General features: G+C 43.4%; 2 protein-coding genes across 2 annotated transcripts; both read right to left on the bottom strand.

The window, feature by feature from the left end:
• Positions 1–4,418: 4,418 nt before the first annotated feature.
• Positions 4,419–7,442, bottom strand: LOC130553023 (retrovirus-related Pol polyprotein from transposon 412). The gene has a single exon (XM_057331761.1). It carries the CDS (start codon positions 7,440–7,442, stop codon positions 4,419–4,421), a length of 3,024 nt encoding a protein of 1,007 aa, XP_057187744.1.
• A 553-nt stretch (positions 7,443–7,995) lies between these two features.
• Positions 7,996–9,153, bottom strand: LOC130553022 (paraneoplastic antigen Ma1). The gene has a single exon (XM_057331760.1). It carries the CDS (start codon positions 9,151–9,153, stop codon positions 7,996–7,998), a length of 1,158 nt encoding a protein of 385 aa, XP_057187743.1.
• Positions 9,154–13,792: the final 4,639 nt, after the last annotated feature.

Here is a 13,792-nt window from a genome sequence, read left to right as displayed (position 1 = left end):
CCGGGATGCCCATCAAACCACACCTATGTTCTGAGCAGTGAAAGGACCCTTTAATTCCCTCAACACAAACTTCCCTGGGCACTGGTCATCTGGAGACCAATCAAACCCTCTCGCTGCTCAAAGACTGCTTCTGGTGGCCGGAATGGTGGAGCATCATAAGTGGAGCGTGCCATTTCTAAAACCCCACGCTATCTGCCCACAGCAAAGCTCATGCCTCTGCCTGTTCCCCGGCATCTGTGGTCACACCTAGGAGTGGATTTCGTTACAGACCTCCCCGTGTCAGATGGCTGCACTTGCATGCTGGTAGCAATAGACCGGTTCTCTGAAAGGCCTGCCCACTGCCATGGAAACCGCTGAGGTACTGTTTAATCAAGTGTTTCGTAACTTTGGTATCCCGAAGATATAGTATCTGACAGAGGATCTCAATTAATCTTCTGTGTGTGGAAGGCATTCTTCTCTCTCCTAGGTGTGACCGTCAGCCTATCTTCTGGGTATCATCCACAAAGCAACGGCCAAACTGAGAGGAAGATCCAGGAGATAGAGTGCTACCTCCGTACATTCTTCCACGACCTTGAGAACGCCACACTTGCCTTTCAACCTGGACAACAGGTGTGGCTCTCCACCCGGGACATCTGCCTGAGACTACCTTGCAAGAAGCTGAGTCCCAGATTTATTGGTCCCTTTCCCATCCTGCGTAAATAAATGAGGTCACCTATGAACTGAAGCTGCCACCACACCCCACCTTCCACACCTTGTATTTCCAAGGACTCTTGTACTGTCCACAATATTGTATTCTGTATTATAAAAATGGTAAATGAAAGTTCTTAGCAATTTGTGCTGTAAAAGTGCCGTTAAATGAGAAAATTATGATTCCTGGTCTGTTCTGTGGAAAACACTGTCATCTAGTTGTAACCCTTTTACCATCGGCTCGAAATGAATAAATGCCTCGAACAATAACGATTCGAGCATTAAGCACTTATTGACTCTTTTTCCTCAATATGGCAAAGGGAACACCTCAATGTTAAATTAATCAGTCTAGGGTATGATTATGATTCACGCTTTGTCACTCTTTATGAGAGCTAAGGGATATTCGACTCTGACCCATTAAATTAGTACAGCAATTAAGTAATGCTAACTCACATAGATTCAGAGCAATGTAGGCAAAGTAAACATACAAACCATTTGTAAACTTGCACATTTGTATTTAAAAACACAAAACATAAACAGTTGTTTGGAAAATAACTAAAAGGTTGCACAAATAGAAAAACCAAACACCGGGGTAAAACAGTATTTAGGGTACCTGTTACAATTTAACTGTCTCTTAAAACACACACAGCTTGCAAGCTAAACCGTTGGCGCACATGTTTGTTGGAGCTCAATATTCACAATACTCTCTTTCCGGAGAGCGTGTGAACACAATCCTACCACTTCCGTAGTAAACGGTGACTCGGTTGTAATCCACATTGTCGTCAGACTGCGGCTGTATAGATGATTTGTCTCCTGGAAAACTGGCGTCCTCTCGTAGAGCCAGGCTTGTGTGTGTGCGTTGGGCCTCCGCACGAGCTAAGCTAACTTGGCTAAACATGAGCTATACAGGCCAAAGTCTCGGCACAGTTCAAAGTCTGCTTTTTCTACTCAACACTTTAAGAGTGTCGGCGCATAACAAAATCTCTGTCCATAAAGAGTAGGCTAGACGCGAGTTAAACTCTCTTTGAGTGAAAAATCCTCGGCAGCGTCTCACTCGCGGTGCAGCGCCATCTTCTTTTCTCTCTACAGTCCCGAGAGAGTTTCGTTCTAGCGCGATCTCTCCAACGCAAACTTTATTTAAACCCAAGTTACTGACCTCAACTAAATGCATTGGTACTGCGAATTATGATAGGATATAAACATTTTAAAACATATTACATCCATAAACCCATTCTCAGTAAGCATTTGTCACTTAAAATATTCAGTACACACGAACATTAACGCATCAATATAAACACAGTCTTCAAAGAAATATGAAAGGGGAAAAACCCACAACAATGTATAAAACAGAAAACACAATTGAAAAATAATGATAATCCCTGATAAATTCTGATAGTAATAATGAGTCTAACCGTTATGAATTTATCCAGGTTGTTACACTCTCCCCCCACCAATATAAGACATGCCCTCATGGCTTGGTATGGGTAAGTCTACGCTTAACTAGTAAGGAATATAGCTCTTGGCAGCTCATGCACTCAAGTGGCCACAGGGGAACTTATCCACTTGTGGAGGTAAGAGACAAACCTCACTACAGGAGAGGATATAACTTTTGGATGGCCAGGTATATCGTAAGTCAACCTGGACGGAGCTCTTCTGACCCGCTGGGGTCGGTTGGTGACTACTTCCTTATCAGGATTCTCGGACAACAGGTCATTGTCGACATCTGACATCCCAGACTGTCGTGAATCATCTCAGATTTCACACGCCTTCTCAGTCTCTACGGTCACCTCAATAGACTGAGGTTCTACGTCCTCCACGACATCATACATTATTCCAGATTCATTTACTCCAGGTGCCCCAGTCTAGTGCTGTAGTACTCGAGTCCAGACTCGAGACATTTTTTTATGGTCTCGGACTTGTCTTGGACTCGTTGGTATTTGAACTTGGACTTGTCTCGGACTTGGTCATTGGTCTCGCAAATGTTGTAGTCGGTCTCGTCCGAGTCCAGCGATATATGTTTTATTTTCTCCTTCAAAACAAAACATTGATAGAGCAATATTCTTGTGATCCGAAAACTAATGATCTGAAAACTGTTGCCGACTCTCGACTCTAGAACGAGAGCTGCGCGTGCTCATAATTTCTCTTTTCACACAGCAGTTCAGTTCAGTGTGTGCTGTTGTTGTTACTAAATATCTCCGGTATATTGGTTCAAGTCCGCGGGACTGTCATGCACGCCAGAAAGTGAATAACTGAATTAATTTGTGGATAATATTAAGTGTTTACGGGAGACGCTAAACGGGAACGATTCAGCTGAACTGGTTCGACCGGTTCACTAAAAAGAAAGAACCGGTTCGAATGAATGATTCGTCCGAGGCGCGAACCAGCATCAATCATTCATCAGGCACGATGTCAGCGAGCAGCGGCATAATACAGATTGGTTTTACAAACCATAATAAATGTATCGACAGTGCGCTTAAAAGGAAACTTTTTGCAACAAAACTTTCCCCGAAACATGTGGGACCACATCCAATTTCGTAAGAAACCTGCAAAGGCATCACAAAGAGAGGTAAGTTAATGCCATGTTTCAGAGTTAGCATTGCATTTGAGTATTTTGAATGTTTGGAAAGTAGGGCTTAAAGATAAGATTGATCGCATTTTTATTGTCATTGTGATGAACATGTTATTTAAGGATGGGCACCGACGTGCTTATAAACGTGCTTATAAACGAGCCGTGGAGCCACTGCTCTTTCTAGCTGCACCTGTGCACGGGCAGGTGCGCACACGCACGCATGCACACACACGCACAAAAGTGTTCATTGCTGCACAACCTTGCTGTTAGGAGAGCTGATAAAAAAAGTTCTTTAAAAAAGTAATAAACAGTTACACTTCGGCTTTGTGACTTTAGTGTTATACCTATATAGTAAAAATAAAATGACCTTATTTTATCTGCTTTTTGATCATTACAAACAATAATGAAAATGATTATCATAGAATAGAAGATATGCTGTCTCTTGCATCACATAAATTATCAATAGTTAAGTATGTGGTCTTGTAGTCATGATTTTTTTCTGTCTCTGTCTTGACTGTCTCAATTGGACTCGGTCTTGACTTGGACTCGAACCTCTCTGGACTTGGACTTGACTTGGACTCGAACCTCTTTGGACTTGGACTTGACTTGGACTCGAACCTCTTTGGACTCGGACTTGACTCGGTCTCGACTAGTCCTGGTCTTGGACTTGTCTTGGACTCGACAATGGTGGACTTGACTACAGCCCTACCCCAGTCATGTCGTCTCCCACAACATCAAGGTCTAGCTGAAACGGTTCTGAAACATCGTCATCTAATCCAGTACAGGGTGTCGTAACAGGTAGGTCATACCACACACCATCTTCTTCACCTTCAGAGTCTGTGCTCCTAGTTTCATCACAACTTTCCAGAGTTTCCTTTCCCTGGTCGTTGGTGTCTTCTGGCATTCCAGCTTTCCCTGTAGTGGCACACTCAGTAAGGTTTTGACGCACTGGTTTAAGGCGCGCACGTTGCCCAAGTGGTAAAATGTGATTTCGGTGAAGGGTTTTGTCAGGTCCATTCCCATCCTCGGGTTTCAACCTGAACACCGGCAAGTTTGGCATCTGACTGTCCACGACATATGCCTGTGGCGCCCAACGATCTGCCAGCTTATGCTTCCCCTTCAGGCCTAAGTTCCGGATCAAAACCCTGTCTCCAGGCAACAACTATGAGAACCGGATCTTCTGGTCATATCTTCGCTTGTTTCCTTTGTTATGCTTAGCAGCAAGGGATTCTGCAAGTTCATACGCAGCTTGTAACTCTTTTCTCATGTCAGCTACATACTTGAGGTGAGACTCCGGATGACTTCCATCACTGGCTGTTCCGAAACACAAATCCACAGGTAACCTGGCTTCTCGACCGAACATGAGATAATGGGGTGAGAACCCGGTGGCTTCATTGGTTGTGCAATTGTATGCATGAACAAGGTGTCCTATGTGTTGACTCCACCTTTTCTTCCTCTTGGCGTCCAAGGTCCCGAGCATGTCCAACAGCGTCCGATTAAACCTCTCGGGTTGAGGGTCTCCCTGAGGGTGATACGGCATCGTTCTGGACTTCTCGACCCCAAGCGTGTTCAATACCTCTTTAACAAGGCGACTTTCGAAGTCTCTCCCTTGGTCACTGTGCATCCTCATCGGCAATCCATAATGAACAAAGTATTTCTCCAGAAGCACTTTTGCCACAGAGGAGGTCTTTTGGTCTCTGGTTGGAAAAGCCTGAGCGTAGCGTGTGTAGTGATCAGTAATGACTAGCACGTTCTCAGTGTTTCTCGAGTCGGGTTCAATGGATAAGAAATCCATGCACACAAGGTCCATCGGCCCATCACTTCCCAAGTGAATCAATGGAGCGACGGTCTTCGGCAGGGTTTTCCTCTGAATGCACCTTGCACACGATTTGCAGTACTCTTCCACATCAGATCTCATCCGTGGCCAGTAGAAACGATCTTTGATTAAGCCATAAGTCTTGTCAAGACCTAGATGACCGGAGTCGTCGTGCAGAGACTTCATGACCATCTCCCTGTATTTTTCAGGTAACACCAGCTGAGAGCGGCGGACTCTGCCAGGCGGAATGGTGATACGGTACATAACTCCTCGCTGTAACTTTAACCGATCCCACTCTCTTAGAAGCAGGGGACAAGCTGGGTGCTTTGACTTGTTGAATTTGGTTATGTCTTTACGAAAGAGCGCTGTCCAAATCTCGCCAAGGCTAGGATCTTCCTTCTGTGCAACGGACAACTCCGAAGAGCTCAGGACAGGCATATCTCTTCCTCTCAGCACAGCTAGGTTACAATAAACCTGTGGAACTGCATGCATGGAAGACCCTAGTTGATCAATTGCTCTATGAGAAGTTGGATCTCTCGGGTTGATCTCTGCAGACATCTGGCACATGACTCGCACACCATCAGCAGATATGTCTTTCCACTCTTGTTTTTGGACAAACGGAGGATGCGGTCGGCGGGATAGAGCATCCGCGTCAATGTTCTGAACTCCTGACCGGTACTTGAGATTGAAGTCATAATTGGACAAAGCAGCAAGCCAACGGTGACCCGTAGTGTCCAGTTTGGCAGAGGTCAACACATAGGTCAACGGATTGTTGTCGGTCCGCACTTCGAACTTCACTCCATACAGGTAGTCATGCAGCTTTTCAACAACAGCCCACTTCAAAGCTAGGAACTCTAGTTTGTGTGCGGGGTAATGTCGCTCGGATGGGGTTAAGCTTCGACTGATAAAAGCAACTGGTCTCAGACCTTCACCTTGGTCCTGGTATAGCACTCCGCCCAGACCTTCTTGGCTGGCGTCCACATGAAGTACGTAGGGAAGCTGTGGGTTGGAAAACACCAGTACAGGAGCTTGAGTGAGTCTCCGCTTCAGTTCCTCAAAGGCTGCTTCACACTTCCCATCCCATCTGCTACCGAATGGCTCAGACGGGTTTAAGTAGGTGTGATCCTTCTTCACCTTGGATTTCTTTGCTGCTGGTGGGTAACCAGACAAGAGTTGATTCAACGGGTAAGCTACTTTGGAATAGTCTCTCACAAAACGTCGGTAATAACCGCAGAAGCCAAGGAATGACCGTAGAGCAGCCACTGTGTTTGGTCTGGGCCACGTAGTTACAGCCTCGGTCTTCTCTGGGTCTGTGGACACTCCAGCTTGAGATACAATATGGCCTACGTAGGTTACCGACAGTTGGCAAAACTGGCATTTATCCAGCGATAGCTTGAGACCTTCGTCCTTCAAACGATCGACCACCTTTAGCAATCTTGCCTCGTGCTCTTCAAGCGTCACCCCAAACACGATTAGGTCGTCGAGGTAGACTAAGACTTCCAGCAGGTTCATATCTCCAACGGTCTGTTCCATTAGCCTCTGGAAAGTCGCTGGAGTGCCTGACACTCCCTGCGGCATCCTCTCGAATTGGTAGAACCCCACTGGGCAGATGAAAGCCGTTTTCACTTTGTCACTCTCCTTCATGGGTACCTGGTAAAATCCACTCCGAAGATCTAAGACGCTAAACCACTTGCTTCCATTTAAACAGGCCAGCGCATCTTCGACCCTCGGTACTGTGTACTGATCAGGAACAGTGCGGCGATTTAAAGTCCTGTAGTCCACACACATCCTTATCTTTCCACTCTTCTTCTTCACCACCACTATGGGCGAGGCGTAAGGGCTTCGTGACTCAGTGATGATCCCAGCATCTTTAAGCTGTGTCAGGTGCTGTCTCAATGCTTCTACATCAGCCGGCGCCAGTCGGCGAGATCGCTCTCGGAAAGGCTTGTCTTCCATGGTCTTGATAGTGTGGTGCGTACCTTTACAGCATCCTACGTCGAACTCACGTGTAGAGAAAACCTCACTGCGTTCCATCAGCTTACTCACTAGTCTTCCTTTCCAGTTCTCAGGGACAGGTGAGTCTCCAAAGTTAAAGGAAGATGGGGTCAGTTTCCCTGCAAACTCAATGTCAGTCTCTCTCTTCACGACAGGCGAAGACATCACGTCGACTGGGAACAATTGGGCGATCGGCGTTCCTCTGGTCAAAGTGATTTCTCGTGCCGACACATTCCTGACCAACACTGTGATTCTTTTGGACAACACACTATCATTCGGCTGCAACTCTGGTCTGACGAGAAGTCCTTCTGGGAATCTTGGCTCCTCTGCAAGTTCGCTAGGAGAATCCACCTGAATGGCCTGGGCACTTGCCATTTGCGGACACTTCGGCACACCCGTAACTCTAACTACTCCTCCAAGTTGTAGGGTAACTGGGTTTGGTTGGAGAAATCACACAGTGCCTCGCTTGTGATCAACATCCTCTGGTGGGTACTCAGGCAACTCGTCGAAAGCCTTTTTAAAAGCAGGATGAATGTGCATGGTGCGAACAAATTTATCTCCACTCTTCTCTCTACAGCGACTAAGCAGTCTCATCACGGTGGGCGTGTTTGTGCCAACGAGAAGGGAGGTTTCACATCTTACTACGGGATCGGGACACACCAACACAAGGGCATCGATGGTCTCAGCAACTCCAAGGTCAGCCTCCAAGAACTCCAGCTTGAGCGATAGGTAGCCATCGCAAGGATAATCAGTGGAACTGAGGCCCCATATCTGCAAGGCATCGATGGATGTCAATGGCAGGTGCTTCAAATATCTGTCGTAAAAGGATCTGTACAGCAAGGTCACTTGAGAACCGGTATCGAGGACAGCTTTGGCATAGATGCCTTCAATCTGTACTGGTACAGCAGAACTTGGGCCGACTAAACCTTCAGGTATAGCGTTCTTCCCCTTTCCGTCCAATGTAATGCACTTGGTGGAACGTGTTTTCACCACCAGGATACCAGGCTGTTCCTTTACTGGTTCCCGCGGTAGTTTCCCGACTTTGTCTGTTTAATGAGCGCTTCTTGACTCTCTTCAGGTTTTCTTCACCTCTGCACTCCCTCTTAAAATGTCCATCCTCTCCACATCTGTAGCAGAAGAGTACAGGCCTGTCTCCAGCATTGGCAGTTTTCTGTGAGGTATCGTTCCTCCGATATCCGACTTTAGTTTGGAATTCAGGCTGTGAGTTCTGAACATCCAGCTGTGGAGATACGGTTGCAGCTCTCAGATTGATCATTTCAGCTTTCATTACACTGATGTCTTTTCTCAACTTTTCCAATTCAGGATCATCGCTGGTCTCAGGAACAGGCTTGAAAACAGGATAAACGGTATTAGAAGCCACTGCGCTCTTAACATCGTTCCGGCTTTGGAGCATGTCCTCTTCCTCCCTTACCTCTTTCAATAGGTCGTTGAAGGTAGGCGGTTCACGCAATTTATGTGTCATGCGAATACGAAGGGCGACCATGTCATGCGGCAGTGCACCTCTCACAGTTTGTTCAATACGAAGTTTGTTCATTTCAGCTAGCGGCACTCCACCTTTCCTGAACACACAGTGTAGCAGTTTATCCAGTCTCAACAAGTAAGCAGACAAATTCTCACCTTCCCATTGAAATGTGTGTCGAAACTTAACTAGGAGGTCAGCTGAACTTTCAGTGGTGCCAAAAGCAGTTTCCAAAGCTCTCATGTAGTCATGGGCTGTAGCGATGGGGTTTTGCACTTTCAGGAACCTCAGTATGTCAGCAGCAGGGCCCTTTAAGCTTTCCACAATCCTTTGCTTCTTCACACTGTCACTGCATTGCCACTCTTCAAGTAAGTGCACTGTCTGTTCTGCCCATGCATCGTACTCTTCTTCTCCACTGGGAGTGGGCTTCACACCAGAGAACATGCGTAGCTTCCTGTAACTCTGAGTGTCAGCAGGTGCGGCATTACATTTCTCCACTAGAGCACTAATGGCATTGACCAGAGCAGTATTTGCGTCAAGAGGCGAGGGATTTATCAAACCTTTGACATCAGACATGGACTTTCCCTCGTGTTTCAGAAATGACATCAACTTGGCTTCGAATCCTTCGACTTCTGCAGGGACAGAAAGCACATGAGCAGGCCAAGAGCTAACCCCTCCAGTAGACCTTACATGCCCTGGCATAGTTTGCTTAGAAAGGTCAGTGGACAATTGAATTAGCACAAACTGAGTTTTGGAAGCTACATCCTGACAGCGATCAACTATCTTAGCATTACCAAAAGCTTTAACTGAATTCAGAGCTTGAATTAGATCATCATCTATAGTGTTTGGATCAACATTGCTTATCACTACTGCCTTATTCCGCGCTATTTGCTTAATTTTGCACCAAGCCTCAAACTCAACAGTATCCATTTTCGTTTACAACAGGGGAGGAAACAACTTCAGCCTACAAAAGCATCACTATCCCGGACGAGCCCCCAAATGTAACCCTTTTACCATCGGCTCGAAATGAATAAATGCCTCGAACAATAACGATTCGAGCATTAAGCACTTATTGACTCTTTTTCCTCAATATGGCGAAGGGAACACCTCAATGTTAAATTAATCAGTCTAGGGTATGATTCACGCTTTGTCACTCTTTATGAGAGCTAAGGGATATTCGACTCTGACCCATTAAATTAGTACAGCAATTAAGTAATGCTAACTCACATAGATTCAGAGCAATGTAGGCAAAGTAAACATACACACCATTTGTAAACTTGCGCATTTGTATTTAAAAACACAAAACATAAACAGTTGTTTGGAAAATAACTAAAAGGTTGCACAAATAGAAAAACCAAACCCCGGGGTAAAACAGTATTTAGGGTACCTGTTACAATTTAACTGTCTCTTAAAACACACACAGCTTGCAAGCTATTCACAATACTCTCTTTCCGGAGAGCGTGTGAACACAATCCTACTACTTCCGTAGTAAACGGTGACTCGGTTGTAATCCACAATGTCGTCAGACTGCGGCTGTATAGATGATTTGTCTCCTGGAAAACCGGCGTCCTCTCGTAGAGCCAGGCTTGTATGTGCGCGTTGGGCCTCCGCACGAGCTAAGCTAACTCGGCTAAACATGAGCTATACAGGCCAAAGTCTCGGCACAGTTCAAAGTCTGCTTTTTCTACTCAACACTTTAAGCCTGTCGGCGCATAACAAAATCTCTGTCCATGAAGAGTAGGCTAGACGCGAGTTAAACTCTCTTTGAGTGAAAAATCCTCGGCAGCATCTCACTCGCGGTGCAGCGCCATCTTCTTTTCTCTCTACAGTCCCGAGAGAGTTTCGTTCTCGCGCGATCTCTCCAACGCAAACTTTATTTAAACCCAAGTTACTGACCTCAACTAAATGCACTGGTACTGCGAATTATGATAGGATATAAACATTTAAAAACATATTACATCCATAAACCCATTCTCAGTAAGCATTTGTCACTTAAAATATTCAGTACACACGAACATTAACGCATCAATATAAGCATAGTCTTCAAAGAAATATGAAAGGGGAAAAACACACAACAATGTATAAAACAGAAAACACAATTGAAAAATAATGAAAATCCCTGATAAATTCTGATAGTAATAATGAGTCTAACCGTTATGAATTTATCCAGGTTGTTACATAGTGGTCATCGGGTGGAAGTTGCTAGCCAGTTTGAGTTAGAAAAATAGAGGGGCCATGTTTTGTACAAGCACTTGTAGTGGAAAGTTCCTATGTGCTGCGTCTCCATTTACGTCTTTATCTACTGCCCTTGATAAGGCATTATCTGTAAGTTAGTTGTGACTTAACATATTTTTATGTATATTAGTGCCATGTTAAAAAATATGGTGAACCTTTTGTTACTGTGCAGCAGAGGTGGGTAGTAACGCGTTACATTTACTTCGTTACATTTACTTGAGTAACATTTTGGAAAATATGTACTTTTTAAGTAAAATTAAAAGCGTGTACTTTTACTCTTAATTGAGTAAATTTCTAATAGAAAATCTGTACTTTTACTTCGTTACATAATTTACATTGCGTGACGTTCCTTCGTTCCTTCATTTTAAAATATGCATTATAAAATGCGTTGTTTATTTCTAGGTTGTCGTGTCTTTTTACGGGCATTCCCGAGTGATCGATTCTTTTGAAAGCATTAATTGAACAATGGGCAAAACCATTTGAATAGGCTAATGAATCAGTTCAAATGATTTGTTCAGTTCGCAGCATGATCTGAATCATCTGAAGCAGGATTACTCACTCCTCGTAGCGCGAAATTTAAGAACACACAGAACACAAAGAGCATTGGATGAAGTGGATATGAATCTATACTATATATATAATCAAAACTGCAAATGTGTCATATTGTTTGCCAGCAATGATAAATGCCCGCCATATGCGCGTACCCGCGCGACCTGTTCGTCAGACACAGCAACATGCGCGTTACCTGTCAGACATAGAGACGTGGGCTTGCAGAAATATACATTTGACGAACAGAAGGAAGAAAACTTGTTGATGGGCGTGTGGTTCACTGTTTACTGTTTGTTTACAAGTAAGAGCGTTTCACAACACACACGTGACACAACACGAGAAAACACAAGCTTTGTTCAAAAATGTGTATTTCATTTAAGAGAGCACTGCAGATGTTCTAGAATCTAGATCATTTTAGGAAATGCTCTGAGTAAAAGTTCATGCTTTAGTTTGACATTGTCTATTATTCTAAATAAGTTGTGTAAACTATATTGACATCAGGACTAGATAAAATTTACAGAAATGCTTGTCTCTTCTGTGTTTGTCTATTCTTTAGTCTCTCTAGTATATTGCAAAGATATCTGCTTATGATAATTAAAAATATTGATTAAAATGTAATATTAAAATATTGGCGTTAATATTAATTTTATGTAGTAGGCCTATATAATCAGATACACAGTAACTAAGTAACTAGCTACTTGAGTAGTTTTTTCATTGCATACTTTTTTACTTTTACTCAAGTAATTTTTAAAATAGTGACTTTTACTTTTACTTGAGTAACAATTTCTCTAGTTACTTGTACTTTTACTTGAGTAAAGATTTTGGCTACTCTACCCACCTCTGCTGTGCAGTCGGTTTTGTTATTAAAGTGAGCTACCTGTCAGCATCTGTTCAGGATAATAGCATGCCACATGTTAGCATATAGCTTTAGCATGTTATAATGCTTATTATTCGTTTATTTTATGACTTTGGGTTAATATTGGCATGCAGCAATAATAATGAATTGGTCGTTCATGCATTTACATGAAGACTGAATGTTTATTAATACCTTTATTCTTTTTCTGTTACAGTTTTACAGAAAAAATACAAATGGTACATCAGTAAAGCTTTAAAGAATGCAGTTCTGTCTCCTGGGTGCTTACTGAAGCCATTTATGTTTAGCTCGATGCATAGACTAAATACTTACATTTAGTTGAGGGCAGATGAACTCTCAATGTACATTAATACTCACCTGCTGTTGTCTATTCACCTATGTGTTAATACCTGTCTGGCTTACCGTTACAGATATTTTTACTATAAAACTCTTACAACAAACATGTCGTCTAATATCTTCAACTGTTGCTTATTCCGAGTTGCAGCGGACAAATTTGTAATCGACTTTACTTGGACTGATTGTGCGAGCTGTCTCTTTAATACGGCGTGGTTTATATACATGTTGCTGCTGATTGGGCTGACATTTTTGACACACCCACCAAACAAGAGAAAATGTATCTAAAAACCCGTTCACAACTGCATTACCACCACCAATTGAACTGGAATGTGGAGTGACAATGAGAGAGAAAAAATAAAAAATAAAAAAAATGAGAGAGAAAAACTAAATAAATAAAAAAAATGATTTTACTATTATGAAAGTGTCTATTAGATAACTTATTATCATTCTTCTGAATTGTTATAACCTGATTATAGTTCTAAAGTCATTGTTTTTGCCTTCTGTCTGTAACTTTGTTTCAGAACCAGCAAACACGTTAATGTGGGGCCCACATGGGTTTCACATGGTCTACAGGGGTACAGAGTGGGCATGGGCTCAAAATGGGAATCTTATCTGGGGCCCGCTTGGGTTACCCAGCTAGGACCCACATGGTTGAACCCAGGTGGGCATCTTATCTGGGGCCCGCTTGGGTCACCCAGCTAGGACCCACATGGGTGAACCCAGGTGGGCATCTTATCTGGGGCCCGCTTGGGTCACCCAGCTATGACCCACATGGGTGAACCCAGGTGGGCTCCCCATGTGGTTCCCAGGTGGGTAATTATTGGGAAATTTGTGCATGGTCTCAAAATGGGCACATGGGACCCTTTTTGTTTTATCAAACATACAAGTGCAAACATAATTAATTCCATAGGTGATTACAATGTGCACATATGCCTTTAAAGTTGTTTTTGTTGTTGTTGTGACACTTGAATTAATTTTAATTTAATTAATTAATATCAAAATCATATAGACATAGTATTTAAAATATTTTTGTTGCTTTGACACTTGGACTAACAAGCTACTTAAATCAAAATTAAAAAATGTGAACACTCATGCAATTGTAACACATTTTCTGATTTTAAAAAGATCAAGAGCCCACGATTTAAAAAAATAAAATACAATTGTGAGGTCAAAACTATTGCAGGAACTCACGCAGCAATGCCCATCCCCCTGTCAACTTTATCGCGAGATCTTAAACAGCACTACCCATCC

The sequence above is a fragment of the Triplophysa rosa genome, linkage group LG4 (assembly GCF_024868665.1).
Source record: "Triplophysa rosa linkage group LG4, Trosa_1v2, whole genome shotgun sequence".
Taxonomy (NCBI): domain Eukaryota; kingdom Metazoa; phylum Chordata; class Actinopteri; order Cypriniformes; family Nemacheilidae; genus Triplophysa; species Triplophysa rosa.
This window is presented reverse-complemented; position numbering and strand designations above follow the sequence as displayed.

What these genes read in the sequence shown, in the direction of transcription:
- LOC130553023 (XM_057331761.1), bottom strand. Translation starts at nt 7,442, where the DNA reads ATGGCAAGTGCCCAGGCCATTCAGGTGGATTCTCCTAGCGAACTTGCA.
- LOC130553022 (XM_057331760.1), bottom strand. Translation starts at nt 9,153, where the DNA reads ATGTCATTTCTGAAACACGAGGGAAAGTCCATGTCTGATGTCAAAGGT.